Raw genomic sequence first — 27,492 nt, forward strand, 5'->3', positions numbered from 1 at the left:
TATAAGTCTTAGTGGTCCTCACATAAGCTTAGTTTCCATGGTGGCACAGTTTATGATGTTAGTTGTGTTATTTGTTTACTTGTGTATATAAAGGTGTTTTAGTAAATATATAATATTGCACAAGAGCTTGTATACAATATCTCTTAATTAGGATAATGGATTGATTAAGGCTAATTAATCAATTAGGATCTGTGTGGACTAGTTTAAATTATCCAAACTCAAGATGGGTTCAAACCACTTCAAGCCAATTAGAAGTTTGTATAAACTCTTCTTTAAGGGTTAGGGCTTCAGTTTTGCATTTCATTCATTCTCGAGAGAAAAAAGCTCTAGCCACCAACCCTCCTAGGAGCTTTTGCCCCTCCATGTCAAGATCTAGAAAAGGTCATTAGGCGGAAGGCTTTTGGGTTTATAAGATCTACCGTACATTCAATGTCATCCTCATTGATAAGATTTGATTTGAGAATATCCATATATTAGGTAAAACACATCTATCTAGATCCTAAAATTTTCTGTATGTATATTTGCTTATGTTGCTAGGATCTAGAGATCCCTAGGAAGATTTGCATGTACCCTAATTATAGAGGGATGGGAATGAAGTAATCCAAATGTTACATACAAGGGTGGCATACTAAATTATCGATTACTAGAAGTTTATGTGGTAGCAAAAGAAAATTGATTACTAGAGGTAACAAAAGAAGTTAAGATTAACATAATTTCAAACATTCAGTGAAATAATAGAAAATTTTTATCCAAGCCCATAAAGGAACACACTCCATGCACAACAAGCCTTATTAATAGGAAAGTGGCAAATAGGAGCAGCCCAGGTAAGCCCGTAGAGGCCCATTCGATGAAGAATTGCTGTAAATGCATTGGACAAGCTCAACATGGAGGGCCCAAACAGTGAAAGGAGCCCAGTGGTGTTCACACGTGAGAGGTATAAGTCGGTGTACAGAGAAGCGTGCGACGTGAGTTGACGGTGTTAAAAGAGAGAGAATCTCCCAGAAAATTTTTAAAAATATAAATAAAAAAAAATAATAATAAGGATGCTATCTCCTCTAGTGTTAGCTTACACTTGCCGCTATTGTGCGCCGCTTAACCACCTCTTAACCTTCACCCTCCACCAGCATCACCACCACCGGCACTCCCTCGCTATCTCTGCGCCCTCGACCACTCTATCTTGTCTGCATCCCCCAAATCCTAGGTTCCTAACGGGGAACTCTCTCGTTTTCAAGATGGAGGTTTGTATCCCTCTCTTTTCTGAACTCCTTTTTATCATTCCAATATTATATCTGTGGTTGAATTTAAGTCAGTCTTTGGGAGATTCTGCTCTAGAAATGATTGATTAAGGTTGAGGGTTCTTTTTTGAGTTTGAGAATCTGTTATTCGTTTTCTGCCGCTGGAGTTGTAATTTCTTGAATTTCTTGGAGGGGAACATTAAATCTAGGTATGAGTATTGTGAGTTCCTGGATTTATTGCTTCTTGTTTTCTGTAATTATGGCGATTCTCATGATGAGTGGGTTCTGGCATTTGTTGTTGTGCAATTAATTATCTTCGCCTTTGATTAAAAAAAGAAAAGAAAAAAAAATCCAATTTCTCATTTCCCATCCTTTAGAACAATTTTAGGGTTGGCTTGGTAGCGGAACTAATAACTGTGTTTTTTATAATTATAATTTTATTTTTTTAAAAAAAACATAAGAAAAAATATAAATGATGCTGGGAAAACTTGTTTGGTTACTCTGAAATTAGAAAAGTGCCAGCAACTTAAAAATTATAGAAAAAAAATTCCAACTTCCCATGCAAAGCTAGGAGACCTGTTTTTTTTTTTTTTTTTTGGTTTTTTTTTTAGTTTCTTTTTTGTAAATGAAATATTTTAGTTACCAAACAAGCCCTTAATAATTTTGAAAGCTCTGATCACAAAGGAAACAATTGTAGTGAAGCTGTTTTATGATGATTAACAGCGATTCTTTTCTGGAAGTGGGATCAATAAGAATAAAGCAATGGTGGAGCACTTGCAGCGCTATGGAGTGATTAATTCGAAAAAGGTAGCTCAAGTAATGGAGACTGTTGACAGAGCATTGTTTGTGCCTGATGGGAACCCGCCTTATGTCGACAGCCCCATGCAGATAGGTTACAATGCCACTATTTCGGCACCTCATATGCATGCCACATGCCTCGAGCTGTTGCAGGAAAATTTGCAGCCTGGAATGCATGCTCTAGATGTTGGTTCTGGTATATTTTAATTCTCATCTCTTGTGTTTCTATAATTTAATTCATGCACTACTTCTATGATGCTGCTTTTTAATTTTAGTACTAAAAGAATATAGGATAACAAGATCTTCTAATTTCCTCAACAGCATAACTTGCATTTGTTTATGGTTGGTTTTTTTCATCCTACATTGGATTTTCCCGTAGTTTCTTTGAATATATGACTTGATGGATGCCAACAAATCTGAAATGTAAGTGACATCATGTAATTTTTTTGTTGTACTTTAATTTCCTTAGCTACTGGTATAATCCCTTTTGAAGCAATCTTTTTATTAATGATCGATGAGAATGCATGCCATGAGTCCATTGATGAGAAGTGGGTAGGGAAAAGGCTTGAACCCAATTCCTACAATGATGAATATGAGTGCCATTGAAATTTCTTGGAAGTCACATTTGTATATTGATAAGACCATTCACTACTTGTTGCAGCTGGATCTCCTCTGGATGAACTTCATATCAAAGAGAAACCACCATGAAGTAGAGTGTAGGAGTTTCCTCCACTCATGATTAAATATTTCCTAGTAGCCTTGTTAGACCATGGATAATAGGTGGGAGAGTAAATTGGAATTTTAGAGCTATGAAGATAGTTATTAAGTCATTGACACTGTATAGAAATATTTGGCCTTGAGTAGCTGTTGATCTTTTCAATATTATCATCTTCTTTTACAGTATGAACTTGGAACTTTGAATCCAAAGGCCTCAGAACATTCTATCCACACCATTTTAACTTGGAACTTTTGAATCCAAACTCAGCATGATTCTACAGAAATGCAAATCCTCTGCAGTTTCTGGATTCTGCATTTCTTTGTGATTAAAGATTCTATATTACCTGACCATTTTGTTTTTCTTTTTAAAATTTTAGGAACGGGGTATTTGACAGCCTGCTTTGCACTGATGGTTGGACCACAAGGTTGTGCAGTTGGAGTAGAACACATACCTGAGTTGGTTGCTTCTTCAATCAAGAATATCGAAAAGAGTGCAGCGGCTCCGTTATTAAAAGAAGGTTCTCTCAAACTGCATGCCGGTGGTATGTTTCTGGGACTTAGCAATGTTAACATTAAAAACAAAGAAGAATAAAAATAAGGAAAAAAAGGAAGAGAAATTGTGTTTATGTAGTTCAACAAATAGACAGGTTTTGCTCCAATCGAATAGGTCAAGGCACTCAGTCACAGTGACACTCTTCAAGTGATTTCTGTGTGTGAAATATCGTATACAAAAAAGGTTGGGAAAAGCTTCCCTTGGGCTAATTATATTGGAAGTGTATAAAAACCAAATACACGTTGGAAATGTTTGATCATGCTGATTTGTAGTCAGGTTAGGATGGTTTCTCTTTGAACCCCTCTTGGTGCGTGTGCGCCAATTACCAGTGGGATCTTGAGGGAAAATAAATGACTGTTTGCTGTCATATGAACATCAATTGCTAGGGATGAATGATCCACTGTTTGGAATGAACAACGAATTGGCAGTTACCTATTTGCTGTCTAGTTTCTTTAATCTGCTTCATGCACTGTGTAAAAGGAAAGTCGATGAAACTAGAGATCTTCTCAGGGTATAATCATGGTGCTTATTTCTCCCTCCTTTTTTCTTTGGAATGCTAATGATTAAAATTCATGGTGATAGATGGAAGGCTAGGTTGGCCTGAGTGTGCACCATATGATGCAATTCACGTCGGAGCCGCAGCACCTGAGATACCACAGCCACTTATTGATCAGTTGAAGCCCGGAGGTAGAATGGTCATTCCTGTTGGGAACATATTCCAGGATTTGAAGGTTGTGGACAAGAACCTGGACGGCTCCATCAGTATCCGCAGCGAGACTTCTGTCCGCTATGTTCCACTGACAAGTCGGGAGGCTCAGTTGCGCGATTATTGAGCCTTCACCGGCCTTCACTTGAATAACGTGGCTCTGGGCAACAATTTGTTGCTCATTGGTTATAGTGTCTTTCAAAGTTCTGCTTCTGCGTAGTTGGTTTAATGTCTAGGTTTGGAACTGTCTTTGTAAATTCTCCTGCTGGTAATGAAACTTGGTCTATGTTAATAAATTTTTAGTCTGCAATTAGTATGGACTTTTGAGTTATTTTTAACTGCTGTGAAATCTATTGTTATGAGACTCCATGTATTGTAATGTTAGGCTATCACATATATTTGGGCAAGGAAAATGCCAACTTGAATGTATCACCACCATCCATAACAGAAAATCCTACAATTAAAATACTACGATAATTCTGTCCAGTGAAATCTGAGAAAGAAGGATATGTAAGCTGTTGCACAGGTTGAAAAACATGATTCATAAATTGTTACCAGCTCATCAGCAAACGTACAGAAAGAAAACCTCAAAGAGACTCACCATTATGACTTGGTAACTTTTGAACAAATCTTACCTAGACAAACTAAATTATATAAATGCTATCACTATAAATCTTAGTTGGAAAACAATAAAAGGAAAGGAAAGGAAAGAAAAGAAAGAGAGAAAGAAAGAAACGGCCACAGGAAATTGAGGATTCATCTCATCTCAGAAGGCACTGCGCCTGGGTCTTTCCTCAGCTACATTTACTCTGATCGTTCTCCCATCCAGAGTCTGCAGCACCAGAAAACCAAATGAATGTACTATTATATGTTCTTTCTATTGAAGAGAAGCTGAGGAGAACACGAGACATTGTCCAAAAGAGATGTTTTTATTCCTCCATCAACCCAAAAAATGGCATCAACTGGACCTTTGTTTTTCTTATTTATCATCGCCAATAGGGGATGAATTGGATGGAAATTACGAAATAAGAAGCCAAATGAAGTCAAGAGTGTTTCATCCTGTATACCAATGTTGGTTCCACTGGTCTTTGCACACGCATCATGCATTGTAAATGCTCAAATTTCAGCATATTCTATAGTTCAAGAAAACGTACCTGTCCATCGGTGGCTGCAATGGCATCTTCCAATTCAGTTTGGCTAGACATTGTCACGAAGCCAAAACCACGGGAACGACCAGTCTCTCTGTCGAAAACCACACGAGCCTCCACAACCTTACCATGTTCACTGAAAACCTGCTCCAGACGAGCACTGTCAACATCCCATGGCAGGTTACCAACGTACATTCTAAAAGCAGGTTCAAACACGCGAGGGGGGCGTTCTGGCTGTGATCCTCGTGGAGCAGCCTTGTTTACAGTCAAGAGCCTTCCATCTAATTCCTGTTCAAGATACAGAAATCATGAACAATTCATAAAATCATTAACTTTTTTGAGCTCATAAATGCATGTATGCATAATGGAAGCATAGAGAGATTTTGAAGAGTTTGTAGTACTGAGAATGCATTCTAAATACTGACAAAAAGAAATTGAAAAAGTACACAACCAAACGATATAGATCCTCACTTGTCATGCCAAGTGTCCACCTGCACATGTGGGTTGCATGCACATAGACATTTCTAACCATAAGCAAGCATTCACATATGTGCTTCAAGATGTTAGTTATGCTCAGCACCAATTACCAGGTTCTTTAGGTGGCGCCATATTGCTATTTGAGAACACTCTCAATCCCAATGATGTGTCATAATGCAATAATGAGCAAGCTTAACAGTGATGATCTCCCTATGGAAGAGCTGTGCCCACAGTCAGCAAACATACCAGTAATGGTAAAGGAGGGAGACTGAAAGAAGAAGTTGGAAGGATGGAAAGTTTCTATCCAAGTCAAGAGGAAAGGGAAGACAGCCAATTAGAGCATCTCAATAAGAATCCATGAAGAGGGACTGAAAGTAAAGAAAGAAAGGCCTAGAAAGATAACAAAGAATAACATTCAAATCCTTTCTATGGTGTAAAGTACTCAAATTAGGAACTCAAAAATGGATATCCTATTAGTCACTGCTAACTCAGAGGGGGGATGGACTTTGAACATTGCTTGTTCCTACCGACTGACCATGGGTTGGGTTTATATTGCATTTGGACACGAAATCCCCAACTAGATTCAGTTTATTGATAATTGATTCGGAATTGGGAAAAGCATCTGAAATGAACCTATTAACCATCTTGACAACCTGCCTGTAAGTTGTTTCCTTAAAGTGGTTTAATTTTTTTTTATAGCAATTTCTTACAAAAATATTTAAAATTAAAATATCTCTATAACATCTAAAAATAATAAAATAATTTTTTTTTTTTTAAATTCGAAAATCTTAAATATCATACAGCAAATAGAGATTTGGGTTGACTTGAGTTGGAGGATACAAAAAGCTAATCCAGATGCAATTTGTTTATAATCATGCCCCCAATCTGAAAACAACAAGAAGAATATTATTTTGTGCAATAGTCGAGCATGGCAGCAAATTTGGGAAATTTCCAGCTCTATCTTGCACCTCATGTGTCTATGCAAACACCAAATTAACAAGAGGTGGAGTCTGGAGAAGATACAAAGCTTGCTGCACAAATGACCATTGGAATTGAGTTGTAATCTGATGTCATGCTTAGGACAATTACTGATGAAAAACACATACCATGATTGAAGAAAAGCCTCCATCTGAGAATGGACGCAATGATTGCAGCCTCATTTTAGCTTGTTAAATACTTAAAATGACCTAAGATTGTAGCAATCATAAGGTAAGAGATAGGGAAAGGGAAAACAACAACACAAAGTGGGATTAAATCTTACTCATCTAGTGGATTAATCTCTAAGATATTGCCCTATCAATGAAGGCCATGGTATTGAAACCACAAAAATCAGTTCTTGCTTTTTGGTCTTAGCTCTAGTTCTACCACAATACTTTACTAGATACACAGAAACTAATCAACTATTCCAAATAGAGAGAATCAAACACAAAAATGCATGAAGATAAACAAATAAGTGAACTCACATAACGATGAAACATATCCACAGCCTTTTCGGCTTCTTCAACAGTACTCATTGACACAAACCCGAACCCACGACTTCTATCAGTCTCCCTATTGTAAATAACCTGCAAAACAAGCAAACACCCAGATATGATACCCCCAAATCCCCAAAATCAACAAATTCCAAACCGAACAGCTCCATACCTCTGCGATCTCCACAACCCCAGCCTGCTCAAAAAGCCTAGCCAGCCTCTCACTATCAACGTCATATGGCAAATTGCCGACAAAAACCTTTGCCTCCTCAGGCGGTTCCGAATAAGAATCCTCACCATCATCAACGACTCCGTCGTCGCTGATGGCCTCAGTAACAGCACCCTCGCCCTCGGATTCCCAATCGGATGCTTGGGCATCAGGCCCCTCAACCTCTTCATTTTCCCAAGTGACCTTCTCTTCCTGCTCTTCTTCAATTATCACTGTGTTGTCTTCTTCCTGCTGAGCCCAGTCCGAGGTCTGGGCAACGAAGGTGACTACAGAAGAAGAAAGGGTCTTGCTCTTAAGAAACAAAGATGGGGAAAAGAGTGAAGATTGAGAGCATGATAAGAGAAGCTTAATGGGTTTGTGAGGAGGAATTGGCAGATATGAATGTGGGGTTTTGGTGGAGAAGATGGTGGGAAGAGAGATTGGAGACCCATTTGGGATTGAGAAGGGCTTCAAGAGATGGTGAGTTGCAGACGACATTTTTAGAGGGAGAGAATGTAGAAAGAGAAATGAGAGGGTTTTAGGGGGTGAGAGGATAAGGAGGTTGGAGATGAGGGTTTTGAGAGGAAATGAGAGTACTTTATATGGTGCACAATGGGCTGAATATTATGGGCTTCAGATTTTTTTATGGAGGACCCACAGGCCCAATAAAATTCTCCTATGAGAGGAATGTGACTTGTTTGTGAGGTAGAGTTTTGTCAGTCCAAATATTATCCTTTTTTGGTCCACTCACCTAATGTCGTTAAACTGGGGTCCATATAAATCAAATGAATCTCTATTTTATCTCTTATAAACATGAAGAACTTCACCCATTAGACTATCATCACTACAGATCCTTTGAGTGAAGCTATAGGAGATAAAGTAACATTAATCTTGCAGATGGTGCATTTTAATAGCATGATAACCTGAGTTGATGCCTGTGAATGGGTTCTAGTTCACTGTGATGGGTACACAATCAAATTTAAGAAGCTCAATCTGATTCAGAAATCATTAACAATCATCTGCCCATCTATATAACATCAGCTTCATATCAATATAAATCACATTCGGAAGCCATGTCGGCAAGAAACCACATGGCAAGCTAAAAACTCATCTTACCCTAGTTTGCTCCTTCAAGAGCTTGGGAGCCATACTGAATTACATTTTTGTACTGATAATTCTCCAAGGATGGAGCTCATAACACATTGACGGAATCAAATTAAGCTCATACAAAATGTGTATGGAATGCTGTTTTAGTCTTGTGGCTTTGATTGCTCAGAAAACTCAATACACGATTTTTATCTCTCTTAAGCTGCATTCTCCTTGGAGTTTAAGTGTCAACAATCCACCCTCAGCATTGTATTGGAATTCCTCCTCCTGCATGTCCACAATACAAGATAGTGGTTTTTTGCTTGAGTATGCTCCAAATCGGCCACAGCCCCGCACACTGATCTTTACCCTGCACCCTGCAGGATGATTAGTATGCTCCAAAGCTTCAACCGCTCCGCCGGAGTTGTACATGTCAAGCAATCCAATGGGAGCAAATTGAAGATTCTGACCCAATACCTGTTGCAATACCCTCTTTCTGTATAAGCATTTCATGCCATCCAATTCAAACAGAATAATATGACAGAAAGGGCGAATGATTTTCTCACCCTAACTGGAGATATGGTGAAAATTTCACATTTTAGAACTGCCAAGGACACTTCAAGGTTTGCTTTCTCTGACAATCTAGAAAGAGATCCTACAATATAAGAGTTTTGATGGTTATTCTTGAAAAAAGGGTTTCCAATGCAAAACCAGGATCCAAATAAGATGGGAAATTTGAAATAGACCTGAATAGAATGCATATACAGCAGAGTCTCCACGCCAGTTGTCGCCTGCAACTTGGTCAAGATATTCAACATCTAGGGGACTGACATGTCCTGAAAGGAAGGTAGGTGTAGATGCCAAGACGGGCACTGCTTCAGCATCTTTCATCGGCCAATTTCCTGCTCCTTGGCAATTGAAAACACCAACAACCCCTGACAACTTGTTCAAATTCCAAATCTTCAGCAGACTGCATAATTCAATATAGATAACTATTGTTAGAGAACTATATATGTTATGCGTGTGTGTGCGTGTGTCAGTCACGTACCCTTTGAGTCAGCAAAAGGTATTTTAAGAGAAACTTCACCTTTCCCCATCCATGACTGGGTCCTTGAATAAGCAGTCCCGCGTAGGTCTGCCAGGATGTTTAGCTCTCAGTACAGATCCATCAGGCAATACTAACCTTTTGAGGATCCTGAAATCATGTGTGCCTGGCCTGTCACTGCAGACACCAGCAAAGTAGTGAAAGGCTTTCTTCCTTACAGTTGTACTAAAAGGGGAAGAACAACAAGAGAAAGTATCCATGCCAGAACTCCACAAAGAAACGGTAAATATGTATGCCTAAACCCAACAGAGAGGAAAATACTTTTACAATGTTTTCTTTTCCAAGAAATAGATGCAAACTTATTCATTAATAATCATGCCCTCACCTTACATATACTGCACAGCCACCCAACGCTCTTGCTGCCCCATGAAACTCAGCTGTGCTATGGTTGCTCTGCAATGAAGAAAGAAAGTACTTGATACGTGGCAATCTCTAAGTAACCTTCCAAGAGCCAAAAAACACTGGAAGTTGAATGAGGGACTGTGTCCTTAAATTATGAGTTTGAGGCATCTATAGCACCATCTTTTACATGCTTCTAATTTGTTAGTCCAGTTTTAGTTAATGAAAATTTTGTCTCAAACTGAAATATGGTACCATGTTACTAGTGCCAAATCAGCTCAAATCTTTTGATAGTAGAAGTTTTGATTATGTGCCATCTTTAGAGAATGAAAATAATATGGAGAAGGAAGAAATCTTACATGGAACGTGTCCCAATCCGGTACCACAATCTCCCCAAGCAGAAGACTGTTAAAAGCTACAGAGGCAATATGTACAGTCTGAAATGTTGGTTCCTTTGGCATGAAATCCTCTGATGCTCTTGCAACTGCACTCTTCCTTGAACTGGCAGTAATCAAACCCATTTAATCAGAAAAATACCCTCCAGCATGGTTTATGTTTAGAAATGAAGGATAGGAAAACCTGTAAATGGAATCTGAGTTGTGACTCATGCAGCAAATCAGGCTGTTATCTTTGAAATTTCTCGCAATAGATTCATCCAGTGCAAATTGATATTGTCTAGTCAGCAAGACCCTTCCACCATACCCCTTACCTATGGTTTCTAATATATTCTGAACATCCACCTTCACTCCATCTACTCCGCTACTAGCAAGATAGCCATGCAGATCATTATAAAAATGAAAGATTTTTTCCGGGTCAATTATCCCAACACCATATTTCTCCAAGCTGTCCACAGCAATATCTCTAAGATTTCCTATGTTGCCAGGTGATTGAATTGGGTATGCAAGCTTGGGATTGTATTTTTCCATCATTTTGGAAGATGGAAGGACCCCTCCCCAATAGCCAATTATAGCATGCCACATATAAACAAATCTGCATAATGAAATATTCTCATTGTAAGAAACATTGAAAAAATCTAAGTACAATAAGCAAGAGAGAAGTGAAATTCTGCATTGAGGGAAATTACCTTACTTGAGTCTGTATCTCTCTTTGATGGTCTGAATAAAATCGTGTAGGTCAATGCATGAACTCTCTGAGCCAGAGCTCTTGAACTTACTATTTTCTCTTATATCCACCAATCTGGTTGCAAACCTATATGTACACAGAAAAGCTAGTGAGGTGATAGCAATTTGATGTTACTAGATTTTGGAAGGAATACAATCCCATGAAAATAAAACCTACTGTGTCCCATCTATATGCGGTTTACTTCCTTTGTGGAACTCATTTATCGTCTCTTGCCATCCATCATCAATGATCAAGAATTTTGGTGGACAGCCTCCTTCTAAAAAGCTGTCAAAATATAATAAGTTAAAGACAAAATGAACCCTACTGAACTTATTGGACAAGTTGAAAACTGGTGCCATTTTCATTTAAATTGCTAACTGAAATATGCGTGTCCCTTTTTGTACCTTTGAAGACCCTCTCTTATGCCTTGTGGATTGACTTCAGTATAAAAAGCATCCCATGTGCACCATCCAAACCAGTCCAAATGTGGAGGAGCCTGTCAATTAAAATACAGAGGTTAATTAAAATGATATTCCTATTGTGATTAGCATATGCTATAAAGATTTCATTTTTCATCACCTTTTTGTGTTCAATGTGAGCAAAAGTACCTTTGCGTTTCTCCAGTATCCTATGCCAAATAAACAATAAGCATTTGGAAGTGTAAGGATTCATCATTCATCTCTTTCAAATAACAGTAGCTCCATACGAAGACAGGTAATTAACTAGTTTAGGTCTCCAAATCAATCATACTTGATAGAGTTCTTAAGGAGCTCAAATGGGTTGTCCCCTGAATTTATTAGAACTGCTTCCAACACTTGGGAGGCTTGGACACTGGGATCTCCTGGAGCAATAAATAACCATAAAATCGAACCAAATCAGGAGCGGAAATAATGAAATGGGGTTTCAAATATGGAGCTAAAATAACAAAAAGAAAATTAAATTTACCACTTTCTACACAGAACTGGAGCACATTTTCAGAAGTCCCTTGTAAACTTGTCCGAAAGGGTCCATCCAACACGGGTAAAAACAGAACATAGAATGTGCTTTCAGAAGTCATGTCAGAAGAATTCTCATCATCAAGAGCAGACTCTTCTCTTACTTCCAAGAGAAGCATTTGAGTTTCCATTGGAATTTCACTTGCTGATTTTCCTACTCGCGGTATCATCCACCAAAATTTAGCCCTAAAGAGGCAAATGAACCTGTATCCCCTGCAATGGCCACAGACAACAAATTACATAAATTATTCTGTAAGCAAACAGATTTCAACTGTTATATAAACAAAAGGAGTAGTGATATCAAATTTTTTTTAATAAAAACTGTTTATTTATTTTATAAATTTATTCAAGAAACTATTTCCATAAGGAATAAAACACACATACATGACAAATGCATAAACCAAAACTGAAAACACCCAATGCCAGTTCTCCCATTCTCTCATGGAGGGCAAGGCAACAAGGAGCATTATGTGATGGTAATTCAAATTTAGGAGACTTCATTAGGGTAATTACTAAATTAGTTGCTACGTATTTTTTTTCTCTTAATAACAAATTTTGAGCTTGTACATCCAAACACCAAATGGGTATTCATAATCATCCAACTGTTAATAAATAAACCTCTATTTTTAAACAAATCTTTTCACAATGCTTTCTTTGACTGCACACACAGCAAAAGATACGAAAATTTGGGAATCCCCAACAGCTTGTGCAGGAGGTGCTCTTGCAACATCCAGAATTTGTTTTTCCTTCTCATGACATTTCCCAGCAACCAAACATGATCTAGAAAACACACCAAGATCAACAAATAGGAATAGAAAAGCATTGCAGATACAAGAAACTCACTCAAGAACACCAACATTGAACACATGACGTGAGCTTGGCGCTGGTGAAGTGGCACCAAGGAAAGCTGACCCGGAGCTCTCTGGTGAAACGACGAGATTTTCTGCAACTCTGTTGCAAACAACTCTGCTACCCACCATTAGGCCGCTGTCAGTGATGCTAGGCTTGGCAGTGATCGTCATCTTGGCACCACCACCTCCAATACCACACCATTTTCTTTTATCAACAAAAACCCCCATAAAAATAAATAAATAAATAAAATCCTTATGAATCATAAAATTTAAGTACGGATAAGTTGATTAATGACAAAACACAGTACAGTATGCAGACAACCAACATCTATTTATAGAAAATCACCCAGGCTTTCCTATTTAGCATGTATAGCAAGCAAAAATTCAAACTACTTCACTGCCCTCCTTATCCTCCAAATTTTCCATGATAAATCTCACAATTTCATGAAAATTAGTCGTTAAGGTAAAGATAATTATATTTAAGATGATAGCGTCAATGTGAAGTGTGATCCATTAAAACAACAAATTACACAGAAAGTGAAGCTAAATCAATTATCATATGAAAAGTTATGGAGGTTAAGAATCCTTGATATCATCAACATCCCTACCATCACTATTGCCATTGGATTTCCAATCGGAAACGTGGGGATAGGATCCGGAAATCTCTTGATTCTGCCAAGTGAGCTCTTCTTCTTTGATGACCACTGTGTTGTCCTCACCTGGTCGAGCAGAGTCTGAGGTCTGACCATCAGAGGTAACTCCAGATGAAGAAAGGGTCTTGTTTTTGAGGAACAAAGGTGGTGGAGAGAGTGAGGAGAGAGACCATGAGAGATGGAGTTTGAAGGGTGTTGAAAGATATGGAAGTGGGGTTTTGGTGGTGAAGTTGGCCGGGAGAGAGATTAGATACCCATTTGCCACTGGCAAGGGCTTCAACAGGCATTGGGTTGCACGAAACATTTTGAAAGGGAAAGTCTTCAATAGATGTTGAGCTGCAGACGACATAGAGGGAGAAGATAATGGCGAAGGAGACAGGGGTTTTGTTAAGCAGCGGCGGTAGCGGTGGTTTCAATGAAATAGATAAAGATAATTTTGATTAAAAAAATTTGAAGGTTTTTTTTTTTATATACTTTCGTATTAGTGGCTAAAAACTTAGGGAAACTTGTGTTTTAGGCCTTCATTTATAAAATATATGATATTCAAATCCTAAATTTATGAAATCTGGAAACTAATCATTAATGGGCAGAATAATATGAGAATTGTGCACTTTGTTTGATACGTTCTCAATTGGTGTCTCAGCTGATTCATGTCCTCTCAATGGTCCTTGACAATAGTGTCATTTGATTCGTGTCCAGCTTATGTCCCTTGATTGTGGTTCTCAGAAGGGAGTAGTCAGCAAAATTTATAACCTATTACACCATGTACTAGGATAGCCTTAGCTAGTATAGCATAGTGGCTTTAGGGACGTTCACTGGGATGGGTTCTCACTTCACAATTAATATTAATTCAAAGATGAATTGGTGTCTTTTCATTTCAAGGTTAGCTCTAAAGAAAACATAAAGATGTTTGAAAAGGTTGGTTTTTAAGTGAAACCAAAAATAAAGTAATGGAAATTACTTACTAAGAAAAGTGTTTCTTGGAGTTTCAGATCACTAGACTCAGATTCCTTGTACAAAAAGGGAGTTTCGGTCACTTGTTTCTTTTCCTCGCATTAGAGAATTAACATATAGTTAATTCTCTAACCGGTGTGGTACAGATGCTTCCCTTTAATGGGTTCAAACACTAAATCCCTCTCACTGATGCATCTTGCAATGGCTCATGCCTCTCACCTAGCATTTGTCATTCAAGGTGATCCTTAACCTTGAATTACCCATCAAAAGCTCGCAAGAGATAACTAATGGATGTCTCCATGGAGTCCAAAAGCTTACCAAGTGTTGGCTATTCTAGAAAATCCTACCTTCAAACCACCTCCCAAAGGCTCGCAAGAGGTAAACTAGTGCATCTAAATGGACGGAGATCACTTGCCTTACCAAGTGTTGGCCCAGGTGATTTAAAGGAGTTTTAAGTTAACTAAAAAGATAAAAACTATTAACGGGTCACACTTTCTCTTCATTAATAACTAAAACAACAAAACTTTCAATTTTGCATTCGAAAACTTACCCGACTTTCTTCACTCCAAGAGACAAAGAGCCTAGTCGCTCATCCTCTGAGGAAAAATCCTCAGAGTTTGATTGGCTAGAAAGAAAACTAACGAGAAAACAAAAATATGAAGGAAAAACAGAGCAAGTGCTCTGTAAAATATATTTCTTCCTTTCGCCGATTACATGATGATGATTTGTGTAAAGGAAATTACAAACTATATATAAGAGGTTATTCACCCTTTATTCTTACTTAAAGACTAAGGAATCTTATGATAGGTGGGTTACAAGGAGAGTTTGGGGATTTAGACATCAAATATCTAAAGCAAAATATCTCAAAATGTCGGTCGCAAATATCGGGAAGCTTCAGGAGAACACCGCAGCCGTGCGTGCAAGAGGGCTACGAAATTTCGCAGCAAAAGGACAACATTTTCGCAGCCCAAGGCTGATTTCGTAGCCGTGCAAAATTTTCCTTCAGCTTGTAGTGATCGGCTTCCAATGGCTGTAACTCCTTCATTTCAACTCCGAATCGTGCACCTTTTGAAGCATTGGATTGTTGACTTCCTGAGCTTTGAAACGACATATAGCATGCATAAATTGAACTCCAAAAAGTGCTCCAAAAGTGGCTGACATGACTGTCATCTAGAATGCTTCATGTTAGATTTCTCTTTGCTTCCCCTCCTTGCATTCCGGATTTGCTTATGGCAAAGGACTTTAAAGCTTCAGTTCTTCATGTTTCTAAACTTTCCATTGCTTTGCCATGGATTCCAAATAACTCTCCTCTATCTTGGATTGCTTTGGTGATCAAATTACTAACAAAAACACCAAAACTTACATAAAGTGATTAGAAATGATTGCAAAGGTCCTTAATATGTTAATTGGGTTAAAATGTGATAACTACTACTCAAAAGTGTTTAAAAGAGTTAATTACAAACTATAAAATAGCACTTTTTGAGTAGTAATCAGTGTCGAGTCAATTTTATATGCCTAAATTGCCCCCCATGTATGCTGCATTAGCAGCCAAATAGCCTCCACATCAGACTTAAATAAAAAAAAAAATTGTGAAACTTGTCAATTGCAGAAAAAACCACCCGACCCGACAAAGAACTGGAAAAAAAAAACCAATTCTTTGTTTGAACAGTAAAAAATTCCCAAATCTGATAGCTCTCCATCCCTAATTTGCCTCTCCCAAATCTGAACATTTGGTTGTCCCCTTTTCTCTCTCTCTCATTTTAGGGGAAAAAAAAAAACTTGAGCCAAAACTGGAATCGACATCTGACTTTCTTCTCAAAAATTCCCGTAGCCCTAAATCTACATTTTAGTTTGTCAGCAACCAAATATGAGATTTTCCCTGAGCCGGAATCTCAAAAACTTGTCATTTTAGAAGGCCATTTCAAATCTGAATCGGCCAAAGGCTTCACGTCCAACAAACCCAACTAATGCCCAGTCTGAAATTTCCCTTTCTTTCGTCCTGTCATAGTTTGGGAACATTTATCTCCTTCCTCTTCATGTCCGCAGGCAAGTAGAGCGTATACCGTGTTTAAATTTGCAAAATTGCACACATTTCAGAGAAGAAATTGTGAATCGAAAACTGTGTTTAAATTTGAAAATTTTGACATATTTCTGAGAAGAAACCTTGAATTGAAAACCTCAATCTACATTTTTCTTTGTTGTGCAATTGCTAAAAAAGCAAATGAAGCACTTCATGGTAAGAAGGTCCAATTAAAAAGAGGGTTTGAGAAGGCAACAATGTGATTAAAATTCTGGTTCAACTGAGTGAACCCGAACAAAAACGACAAGTGTGAAATATTGGCTTCATGAAGAAGAAATCTCCTTTTCGTCTGATTGGGTTGCATTTTGGCCTAACCCCCGCCAAAATCTTTATGTCATTAATTTATATTTAGTGGTATTTTGTTTGTTTGTTTAATTATTTTTAATGGAGCACATCAACGATTGTGGAGTGGTTGTTGGATTTCAAAATATGTGTGCAGTGGTGAGGCGATAGCTTTGCGCGCAAGTGGATTTTGGATCGCATGCTTGTAGGCTCTTTCCCTGTCTTGTTGAGTATTTGGACATTGGTGTATTTGGAAATGTGAATGTTGCACCAAAGGTAACTTCCATGATTTGTTACAACGGTTATTGTTAGATAGAATGAAGAAAATATGATACTATATTGTTTTTGTTGTGACATGAATGTTGTGAAATATGAATCTGATAATGCTTGAGTAACACTATAAGGTAATGTTTGTAAAGGTAGAATAGAGAATGAGAAATGGGAAGGAATGGCATTTTCCATTGATTAATTTGTTTAGATTGTTTTATAATATGAGAATATGAATGATGTATTCATTTTGATAGGAACCTACTCTCACCCCTACTAGAATTTTGATTCATCTCTTCTATATAATATTATGATTCAGCTCCATTTCCAATCAAATTCCCATATGTCAAACACATCCTACATGCTCCACGTGAAGTCATGAGGCTATTTATGGTCTTATACCTTAGCACACCTTGGCTTATAACCTTTGTGAACCTTTGCAACGTGCGTGGGCATCATATTTTGCAATTTTTGTGAGTTTATTCACCTTAGATGTAAGCACTGCCTAATTGAACCTTAGGTACTACCTTAGTAACCCTTAGGTACTATCGTAATAAACTTTATGTACTACCTTAATGTCCTATACATATTACCATTGTGAAACCTATAGCCCTACCCTAGCACACATTGGGTACTTATTTTCTAAACCAATTGTAGTTGCTTTGTCAATACTACGTTCTACCCGTGTTCAATCATAGGATGTATCTTTTGCATTCAATTCCAAGTTTGAAGATGAATCAAGAATTGAGTAGATAATACACAATTTCCTTAATTGAGCATGCCATTGTTATGTTGTAATGGCATAGGTGAACATTTGACCTTAGGCAAAGGGCAGATTGGCCATGTGGCTACCTGAATGTACCTAAGATAGTACGTAAATGTAGCTACGGTACTACCCTAATGCAGCATGGGGACTCCTTATGTGAACCTTAGTTATTACCTTAATGGAGCTTTGGTAGTTGGTTTGCGAACGTTAGGTACTTACTTTATCAATCCTACGTAGGAGCTTCCTCGAGCATAGAAGTCTTTTTGGCATTGAATTCCATTGTAACTTGATAATTATTTGTTATATGTCGAAATTCTGAACTCAGTACACAATTTCTTGAATTGTAGATGAGATTATTATGTTCTAAAATGATTTCTAGAATGTTATCCTTAGGTACTAGCCTAATGCACTTTAGGTACTATCGTCATGTACTTTACCTATGTAACTTGCTCCCCTTAACGCACATTGGATTAATGTTCCACTTTTGTACTAAAGACACATTTTATAAAAAATTGCATGCTAGATTGGAGCATTGGTTTATCCTGTTATAAGTGGTTAGTCAATTGGTACCTAATGTAATCATAATAGTCTGAAGGTACTACCTAAATGTACATTATGTACTACCTTAACGTACCCTAGGTACAACTTTAATGTCCCTTAAGTACTACCTCAACGTACCTACTGTAGTACCCTAATCTGCTTTAAGTACTACCTTAACGACCTTTAGGTACTACCATAATCTCCCTTAGGTACTACCTTAATGTCCCCTAGGAACTACCTAACTGTACTACATTCTCTCCACATTTGGGAACCTTAATGATGCAACGGAGCACAACCTAACTACTAGCTTCATAAACACTCTGTGGTTACTTTGTGAATTCTAGGTACTACTATGGTCAATCATAGGATGTATCTTTGTCATTCAATTTCATCCTAGTTTGATACATAACCAAGCCATTAGGTTGAAAATGACAGTTTATTTAATTGAGCATAGCATTGTTATGTAGTAATAGGTTAGGCATTCCGTTGACCTTATCTCATACCTTATTGCACCTGATTAACTACCTTAATGTGGCTAAGGTACCACCGTAAAGTGCCTAAGGTACCACTTTAATGTGCCTAAGGTACTACCTTAATGTGGTTTAGGTACTACCTTAGTGAACCTTAGGAGTACTTCCTTACTGCAACTCAAGAACTACTCTAATGAACCTCAGGGGTCTTATTGTTGTTTTGTTACTTTAAATGTCTATGAACATCGTCCATCCTCAAGATCCTGTTTGTGCTTCACAGAACTTGTATTAGGTTTGTGCCCTTTGGTGGGCTTCAGAGTACAAACAGTTGCAAAATTTCCAGAAGCACTTTACACTGCTACCATGGAAACATGACGCCAATTATCCTTCTTGTTGTTCTAACAGTTGCCTATAATTTTGTTAGGCTAAACACAACCAAAAAAATATTGTCATCCTTTCAATTTAAATTATGCTTCTATCTTGTGCATAACATAGTCATCTCATTCCAATATAAATCAAAGTACCTGGGGGAAAAGCAACGATATTCTAATCAAGTTAGCATAACTTAAATTTCAGTAAATCTTTCGGGAAAAAAACGTTATTGATCAGACACACAGTTCCCCTGTATGGATATTAATTCATCAAACATGTCCTAATATCTTCAAACAAATGGCATAGGCAGCGCCCCATATACCATTCATCAAACACAGAGGAATTGTAGCTAAAACATATTCGTTTACTACATATGGCATATACATGCTCACATGCTAAAATTCATACTTTCATATTCTATCTTAACCAAAATTGTTCTAACATTTTTTTCATGGTCATTTGAGTGTAATTTACTTTCATATTTCCTTTCCTCAAATACTGCATGCTCTGCCTCATTTTTTCAGCACTTTGAGGTTGTGTTTCTCCAGTTTCTGAATTGAATTCTCCATCTCCAACAGTTTCTGTCCCATATCCCAAATTTTCTTCGCTCTGTACCTAGAAAAGGTAACGGAAACCAACCCATAATCAACAAAAGGACCACCGACCAACAACTAAAATAATTTTTAAGTGGATACCTAGTAAAGACGAACTAAACTATAGGCCCCAAAGCAAGAGCAATTAGGAGCATGGTCTTCTGAAGAAAATTTTTGCTCTAAAATTCCAACTGCTCTAAAAATTTTGGCTCAAAAATCCAAAGTAAACCTTTCCATGTTGAACTTCTATTTTACATGACTAAAAATACGGGTGCTGAGACCAACAAAAATAGTTTTTATAACACACAACACAATGGTGCTGAGGCTGAAATGCACATGCACACACGCAATAGTGGTGCTCAAACCAATACTATATTTCTAATAGAATTTACAACAACCACACAAGCGTTATAGTCGTGCTGAGACCCACACTAATGATTATCACACCCAATTAGAACAATTACAATAACAACAGTAATAATAAATAATAGTTCTATGGAATTTGTGGTGTGGCTGGTGTGCCGAAAGTGAGAAATGCACATGTACACACACAATAGTGGTGCTCAAACCAATACTATATTTCTAATAGAATTTACAACAACCACACAAGCGTTATAGTCGTGCTGAGACCCACACTAATGATTATCACACCCAATTAGAACAATTACAATAACAATAGTAATAATAAATAATAGTTCTATGGAATTTGTGGTGTGGCTGGTGCCGAAACTGAGATCATTGGTTAGGTCATAAACGAATTGTTTGGACTTGAAATTTTAGTGATGTCCCCTTGACAAACAGAAAACAGGATTTAAGACATGATTTATCCATCTAGTCTGGCTTAAAAAAAGGTTATGTTTATCTCCATTTAGAGAATTTCAAAATCTAATTACATGAAAGACAAAACATTGGTCTCTAATTAAAAAAAAAATAAAGACAACTATGTAACAGAGTTAAACAACACAAAATACAAGCACATCAGTTCAACACCCACATCCCCTCTTCAAAGACAAGAATTCATTACAAACCCCATGATTGTCTACATTTTCATTTGCCTTGTGCTTAACTTTCAGAACTGTTTTCCACCTATGGTTTCATGACCAAGAATGCAATTAACAAGTCCATAAGAGCAAGGCTCCTACCCATGGTTACCAAGGCAAATAGTGTGAGTAAGAAGTGAGAACACTTAAAATGGATGGAAGCAGGGAAGAAGCAAACAAGTAAGATAAGTACATGAAGTAGACAATTAAATGCAAGACATGTGCTTCATCAACATATCATTCGATGCATTAGGAAAAAGTTACTGCTAGAGCTAACAACTCGAATTTAGCAAAAGAAAAGAAAATGTTTATATCATAGAAGAGCAAACAAAGAAAAATATAGGATATATGTTTCTGAAAAATGCATACACCTTAATGATTTGATAGTGGGTTTACTAGCAAAATATAAACTCCAACTCAACAACAAATGTTAACATTTCATAGTTGATCGCTCGGATTTTGTCGTTTGTTGGATCAAAACAAAATTTATAACCTAATTCACTCTTCTATAGCAATTTGTACCCGATCAAAAAGTGGTTTTAGTACAAACTACTGTAGCATAGTGGTTTTTAGGTATCGTCCACAAGGATGGATTATTCTTGGTAATTAAGGCTTGAACGAGATGATAAGAAATGATGGTGAACAAATGAAATTTACTTGAAATTGCATGATAAAATCTCAAGATAGCAATGTACTCAAATTGAATTGAAAATGAAGTGTAAAAGAGAAGAAAATTAATAAGATGTGAGATTCTCGGAGTTAGGATTTTCTAGAGAGCAATTTCCATGGTGAATAGGTGTTGAGATCTAATTTTCATCAAGTTAGATTGAAAACCTAAATTTTCATCTAAACCGATTTTTGATTTAGCTTTAGATCTAGATCTAATTTCTCTTAAAATTAGGTAATCTAATCCAAGAGATCAATTTGACTCATAAATTCAATTCATCTTAAACTATCTTCCAATGATTCACACAATGCAACTATTCAATATCATCAAATCTAGCATTAAGAATTTGATGAATCTACCTAGCTTGCATTGTAGCAATCATTCAAGACAATTTGAAGAGAAAAATCCTCAAATTTCAATTAATCAATCAATTGGATCTAATTACCTTTACAATTCAGACTCAATTCTCTAATTCACCATAGATCTTGCCTTTAGATCCTCCCTCCTCCGAGAAAAGCGTGATTTAGCCACTCATGCTTGAAGATTTGATCTCACAAGACATGTTTGGCTACCGAGAAAATAAGAGAAACTGAAGGAAAATGGAGAATTATATAGAGAGAAGAAGAATGAAAAGTACTACCATTAGAAAATGTATCCAAAAGTTAAAGTTTTTAAATGAGTCCATCTCGTTTCTATTTATAGGCCAAGGTAAAAAAGACACTTGGCAACTTTTTAGAGGTCTTCCGGATGCTTCTTCATCAAGGAATCTGGAGAAAATGCATTTTCGCACGAGCCCCTAGCAATCTCGCATGATGATGCGAAGTGGAAAATCCAACAGCTTCAATTTCGTTCTTCTGGAGCGTTTCGCATGACTGTGCGAAAATTTCGCATGGTCATCCGAAATCACTTTCTCACAATTTCCTTATGTGCTGCAGCCACCTCCTTTCTGTTTCATTTCGCATGACTGTGCGAAAATTTCGCATGGTCATGCGAAATCGAAAATCATGCTATTCCGGCTCCTCTTTACAATTTCTCTCATTTCTTCATGTTTAATCCATCTCCATCACCTTCAATTAAGCTCCAAAGCTTGGTCCAAGTGCATTTCATTGCTTTTTTCATTATGCATTTGGATCATCATCAACTTTATTTGTTTTCTTCAATTTGATTCATCTCTTTTGTCACAAATTTATCAAAAACATACCTTGAAATGACTCCAAAACTTCATAAAACTTGTTAGTAACTCTTGCAAAGGCAACAACATGTTAATTGAGTGTTTTAGGCATAACTACTACTCAAAAGACATGAAACTCATGAGAATTATTATCTAAAATATGCTCTTTTTGAGTAGTAATCAATAGTTTTGCATGTTAATTTTTTTATTAAGTTATATTATATGAAATTATAAATGCCAAGCCATAAGCACTAAGTATAATCTAGCCTAACCATTTACAAAAATTGATAGGCCCCCATTTTAAGTAATGGACATAATAGAACCATTCAGTTTCCAGAAATACATCTAAGCATGGCATGCGTAAACTCAAGCAAACCAAATTACTATTCATCTTCCGCACCACCAACTAGTCTATTCAACACACATTTACACCATCAAAATCAACAAATTAAAGTAGTAAAATCAAACTCAGAATGTGGCCCTAACCTGTATCAAACATTAATACTATCTTACATCCAAAAATTCCTGGAAATAGTGTCACAGTCCAAGTCATTTAGTAAAAAATTTAACTATCCCATTTTGAATGAAAATAAAGGCAGACCTCTTTCAGAGGGAACTTCGTACTATAAAAACCAAATAATAACATGTATGACACAATAGTTTTGCAATTAAATAGTGTTATCCAATATTAACTTAAGAGTCATGAATAAATAGTTTGGCATGGGCCAAATTCATTAAAAGGAACAGAAGAGAAACTTAAAGGGATAAAACAACTAACTTCACCACTTACAAACAAAAAACTACATGTCATTCTATGAATTACTTGAATTTGACATTTTCAGCTCTTATAACCACTCATAATCCACATGCCTTTATAATATTCTCTCTAACATTGTTGGCTTGATTAAGGAGCAATGTCACAACCATTTGAAACCTATAAACATGCATTTTATCCTACAAAAAATTAAAAATTTATTTGCAAGTGTTGACAAAATTGGAAATTAAGATTAAAACGGTGTGTAAACCAACACTAGCCTCTGCAACTACTTGTGTTAAGGTAACCCCATTCCAATATTCCATGTACTTGAGTGCAAAGATGCCATAGTCATACCTAGATGAGCATAATGTTTGGATTATAATACACATGCATCAATTGTCTAACACACTTTAACTACAACTTTATTGCAACCAAAACTGTCAACCAGAACAAAATTTACCCATTTTTTTTACTGCACTAGATTTGGCTGTAAATGGACCAATTTTGAAACCTCCATATTCACATGAATTCCATGTGCATGCAATGCTCTCTCCAACGCCATTGACAATCGCCTACTGGAAGCACTAATGTAGTTCCCTCTTCGTAGTGGGAGACTAAATAGGATCTCGATACGCCCAACAAGAATGTTCAGCACATGGAGGTGCCAATGGTTATTCTTGTATACGGGAAGGAACAACTACGTTATAACCAATTGAATTGTTAGGCTCTATGTTGATACTGTTTGGTTAGTGTTTTCGGAAATAATTTTCTGGCAAAGATACAATACGTTTTCCACTCATAAAAAGACAAATACAAAACTATACTCATCTCAAATTTAAAGACTTAGGAATGTAACATGGTTCCGAAAACATAACTCATAAAAAATGCGTACCAATTCTTACTTCAACAACGCATTAAAAAATTCAAAAATAAATAAAATATGCAAATAAACTAAGGCATGACCAACACTTCACAATGCTGTCACTTTTTTTTCATCCCAAATTTGTTGTCAACATTCATCTTTTACATGCTTACTGCTATCATTTTATCATGTCTCAAATCAAATTCATAAAACAATAACAATAACAACATACATTCAATTCTATCATGCAAAGACAAAGGACAAAACAATAACAGCATACACACAATGAAATCGGTATTCAAATTTAGTAAAACAATAACAATGACAAACGAGCAAACAAATAATCTGTTTAGTTACTACTAGTAACTCTCATATATACCATTAAAATTGAAAGAAAATTTCCATCGACTAGTAGTAATACAGATGAACTGAATTTCCCTAAAAATCTGATGACAATAGATTCCTGGAAAGCAAATAAAAATAATAATAGTAATGATAATAATAATATATTTTCTCTAAATGCGAACATATCTTTAACCAAAAATAATTTATCCTATATTTCATTCTATAGAAAATGAACCTAAATATAAGAAGCCCCAAAATAAAACACTTCAAACCCTAAGATGTTCGCACCATCCAAACAAACCCGTAAATGAAAGCTCACCTGTGATTGAGTAATTGGAAAACATGCACAAGAGGGAAAACTCCAGTTTCGTTTCAAGAAACCTTAACGAAATTCCAACTTTGATGATGCAAAAACAAGATATGCCTCTCGTTCGGTTTACTTCAATGTATTAGGAAGATGACCATCAGCTTTGGCTACTCCAGATGTTTAAATTCAAACAGGTTCAACTAATCAGGATTGTGAAACCAAGGTTTGGTTAATCTTGATTTTGATGATAACAAAACAAGGTTTAGAACTAATGATTATATTTTAAGTGTGATTAGGCAAGACGATTTCCAAAGTGGCAATCATAAAGACAAATCAAGTCAAGGAGAAATCATGAAGAAGAAGACAATCTCAAAGAGAAGTGTTTTTCAAGACGCAAGCTTCATAAGATCTATTTGTAAGGTTGTTGGTGCACTAGGATTTTCATGCATTACATTCTTTACTTATGCACCAAAATCATCCAAGATTTATTTTGTTTTAAATATCTTTAGAATTGAATGATTTCATGTTTTCAACTAAAACCTTGTGTTAAATATTTTTCAAACTTGTTTTAAAAGGTTTTAAGTTGAAAAAGTTGGGTGTTGAGCCAAAAAATGGCTCAACGGGTTCAACCGATTGAGGAACCGGTCGACCGGTTATGCTCATCCGGTTGAGTACCGATCGAGGGAGGCCAAAAAATTTCTCTCTCTCCCAGTGGCCTTCTCTTCCCAGTCGAGGTGATTCTCTTCCCGATCGAGGTCCGGTTGAGGATCAATGGTCACCTGCCAAACATTAAATGCTAACGGCTAGTCAACCGGTCGACCCCTAGCTCGACCGGTCGAACCCCCAAACGGCTAGTTTGGCTTTTCTCTTCTATAAAAAAAGCTTCAATCTTCATGGTTTAAAAAAGCTTAACCTTCCCAAACCTTTCTTGATTATATTTGAGCCTTGGAAGAGTGTTTTTTAGTGCACCATTGTTCTAAAACTTGCATATCTTTAGTGCACCCTTCAATCCTAGTTTTTCTTGTATCATTTGAGCTTAAAGTTCTTGTGCTAGGATTTTTTTGTGAGATCATTTATTTGTAAATCTTTGAGAGGAAGTTTTTCAAGAGTGAGATATTTCTTGAGAAGTGTAAAGGGTGCTTGGAGCCAAAAGTCCAAGAGGGTGAATTAGAGCTATAATTCAATTGTATTGCTTGAAGGCTTGGTTTGGAAGCCTTGAATTAGTGGAACCTCAAGCTTGGGATTGAAGCTAGAGGAGAGTGGATGTAGGCCGAGTTGCGCCGAACCACTATAAACTCTTGTGTTTGCATTCTCTCTTCCCTACTCTTTAATTTATATGCCATTGTCTTTATATTGCTTATTATATACTTGCATATAATTGTCTCTTACATTCACTTGTTTAAATTTGCGAAAAGAGACCATCACCCTATTCACCCCCCCCCCCCCCCCCCCCCCCCTCTAGGGTGATTACCATAGGTTGGATTAGCCTAATTTTCCTAATAGGGATGTTAAGAGAAAAACTGATAAGTTTGAGAATTGAGGAAGATGGGTATCAGTTGGGTTTTTTTGGACGTGAAGGTTTTGGCCGATTCAGATTTGAAATAACCTTCTGAAATAGCAAGTTTTTGAGATTCTGGCTTAGGGAAAATCTCAAATTTGGTTGCTAACAAACTAAAATGCAGATTTAGGGCTACGGAAGTTTTGAGAACAAAGTTAAATGTCGCTTGAGTTAAGGTTTTTTTTTTTTTTTTTTTTTTTTTTTTTTTGCTAAAATGAGAGAGAAAGAAAGGGACAACCAAAGTCGAGTCGGGTGGTTTTTTCTGCAATTATTAATTTTCACAATTTTTTTTTTAAGTATGACCTTGAGGCTATTTGGCTGCTGAGGCATCAAACATCGGGGGCAGTTTGGGCAAATAAAATTGACTCAACACAGAGTGCACAAATCTCATATTATTCTGCCCATTAATGATTAGTTTCCATATTTCATAAAGTTGGGGTTTAAATATCATATATTTTATAAATGAAGGCCTTAAAACACAAGTTTCCCAAAAACTTACTTCTCCCTAAATTTATTCTTCTCGTCCATTTTCTTTATAAAACAAAAAAAACTTAATTCAAAAATTTTCAATTAAATATCTAAAAGGAAATTTTTTTAAAATATAATATAAAATAATATTTATATATATTTATTTATAAATTTAAATATTCTAACTATATAAATAAATAATAATGTTATAAAATATGAGATTTTGTACCATTATAATAACTTTGGATGATCATTCATAAATATATTTTGTAACTCCTTATAAAATGGAAGGACTCCTAATGAAATTTTATTGAGTTTTCCCGTGCATTGTATTCTCTCTTTCTTACTTTAATTTATTATAACACATTATCATCATGAAGCTCTGAGTATATGAAAAGATAAGAATACTAGAGGTAGAAAAGAAAAAGAAAAGAATTCATCTACGAAATTTCTTATTGGTATGTAGCCTTATTCTCTTTGAATGAAATATGAATAGTATGCATTGTATTATTATAATTTTTATTTACT

General features: G+C 36.5%; 3 protein-coding genes across 6 annotated transcripts; 1 reads left to right on the forward strand and 2 right to left on the reverse strand.

Annotated features, from left to right (window-relative positions):
* The first annotated feature begins 1,044 nt into the window (after positions 1-1,044).
* On the forward strand, positions 1,045-4,347 carry LOC117905042 (protein-L-isoaspartate O-methyltransferase 1-like). The gene is made up of 4 exons (XM_034817913.1): positions 1,045-1,238; positions 1,959-2,229; positions 3,128-3,292; positions 3,886-4,347. The coding sequence occupies exons 1-4, from the start codon at positions 1,233-1,235 to the stop codon at positions 4,134-4,136; spliced, it is 693 nt and encodes a 230-aa protein (XP_034673804.1). The 5' UTR covers positions 1,045-1,232; the 3' UTR covers positions 4,137-4,347.
* Positions 4,348-4,518: 171 nt separating this feature from the next.
* On the reverse strand, positions 4,519-7,886 carry LOC117905041 (28 kDa ribonucleoprotein, chloroplastic-like). Its single transcript, XM_034817912.1, has 4 exons — positions 7,279-7,886; positions 7,098-7,199; positions 5,164-5,445; positions 4,519-4,841 (listed from the first exon to the last, which is right to left on the reverse strand). Exons 1-4 carry the CDS (start codon positions 7,810-7,812, stop codon positions 4,776-4,778), a joined length of 984 nt encoding a protein of 327 aa, XP_034673803.1. The 5' UTR covers positions 7,813-7,886; the 3' UTR covers positions 4,519-4,775.
* Positions 7,887-8,308: 422 nt separating this feature from the next.
* LOC117905040 (probable galactinol--sucrose galactosyltransferase 2) lies at positions 8,309-13,863 on the reverse strand. 4 transcript variants are annotated; one of them, XM_034817908.1, is made up of 15 exons: positions 13,421-13,862; positions 12,805-12,997; positions 11,912-12,174; positions 11,717-11,807; positions 11,546-11,594; positions 11,371-11,462; positions 11,144-11,251; positions 10,934-11,053; positions 10,424-10,834; positions 10,204-10,345; positions 9,831-9,898; positions 9,488-9,622; positions 9,147-9,370; positions 8,967-9,055; positions 8,309-8,877 (listed from the first exon to the last, which is right to left on the reverse strand). In XM_034817908.1, the coding sequence occupies exons 1-15, from the start codon at positions 13,812-13,814 to the stop codon at positions 8,596-8,598; spliced, it is 2,661 nt and encodes an 886-aa protein (XP_034673799.1). In that variant the 5' UTR covers positions 13,815-13,862; the 3' UTR covers positions 8,309-8,595. The 4 variants fall into 4 exon arrangements, with proteins under 4 accessions (XP_034673799.1, XP_034673801.1, XP_034673802.1 ...); XM_034817910.1 differs by having other exon boundaries at positions 12,805-13,017; positions 13,421-13,509; XM_034817911.1 differs by lacking the exon at positions 12,805-12,997 and having other exon boundaries at positions 13,421-13,507.
* Between the last annotated feature and the right edge of the window lie 13,629 nt (positions 13,864-27,492).

Source organism: Vitis riparia, chromosome 17 (assembly GCF_004353265.1).
Source record: "Vitis riparia cultivar Riparia Gloire de Montpellier isolate 1030 chromosome 17, EGFV_Vit.rip_1.0, whole genome shotgun sequence".
Classification (NCBI taxonomy): Eukaryota; Viridiplantae; Streptophyta; class Magnoliopsida; order Vitales; family Vitaceae; genus Vitis; species Vitis riparia.

What these genes read in the sequence shown, in the direction of transcription:
- LOC117905040 (XM_034817908.1), bottom strand. Translation starts at nt 13,814, where the DNA reads ATGTCGTCTGCAGCTCAACATCTATTGAAGACTTTCCCTTTCAAAATG. An exon ending in CCAGTTCTGTGTAGAAAGTG is followed by an intron (nt 11,808 to 11,911) that starts GTAAATTTAATT and finishes TTATTGCTCCAG; the next exon opens with GAGATCCCAGTGTCCAAGCC. An exon ending in GGCTGTGCAGTATATGTAAG is followed by an intron (nt 9,623 to 9,830) that starts GTGAGGGCATGA and finishes TGGTGTCTGCAG; the next exon opens with TGACAGGCCAGGCACACATG.
- LOC117905042 (XM_034817913.1), top strand. An exon ending in TGCTCTAGATGTTGGTTCTG is followed by an intron (nt 2,230 to 3,127) that starts GTATATTTTAAT and finishes TTAAAATTTTAG; the next exon opens with GAACGGGGTATTTGACAGCC. An exon ending in TCTCAAACTGCATGCCGGTG is followed by an intron (nt 3,293 to 3,885) that starts GTATGTTTCTGG and finishes TCATGGTGATAG; the next exon opens with ATGGAAGGCTAGGTTGGCCT.
- LOC117905041 (XM_034817912.1), bottom strand. Translation starts at nt 7,812, where the DNA reads ATGTCGTCTGCAACTCACCATCTCTTGAAGCCCTTCTCAATCCCAAAT. An exon ending in TGGATATGTTTCATCGTTAT is followed by an intron (nt 5,446 to 7,097) that starts GTGAGTTCACTT and finishes TATCTTGAACAG; the next exon opens with GAATTAGATGGAAGGCTCTT. An exon ending in TTGCAGCCACCGATGGACAG is followed by an intron (nt 4,842 to 5,163) that starts GTACGTTTTCTT and finishes CTGGTGCTGCAG; the next exon opens with ACTCTGGATGGGAGAACGAT.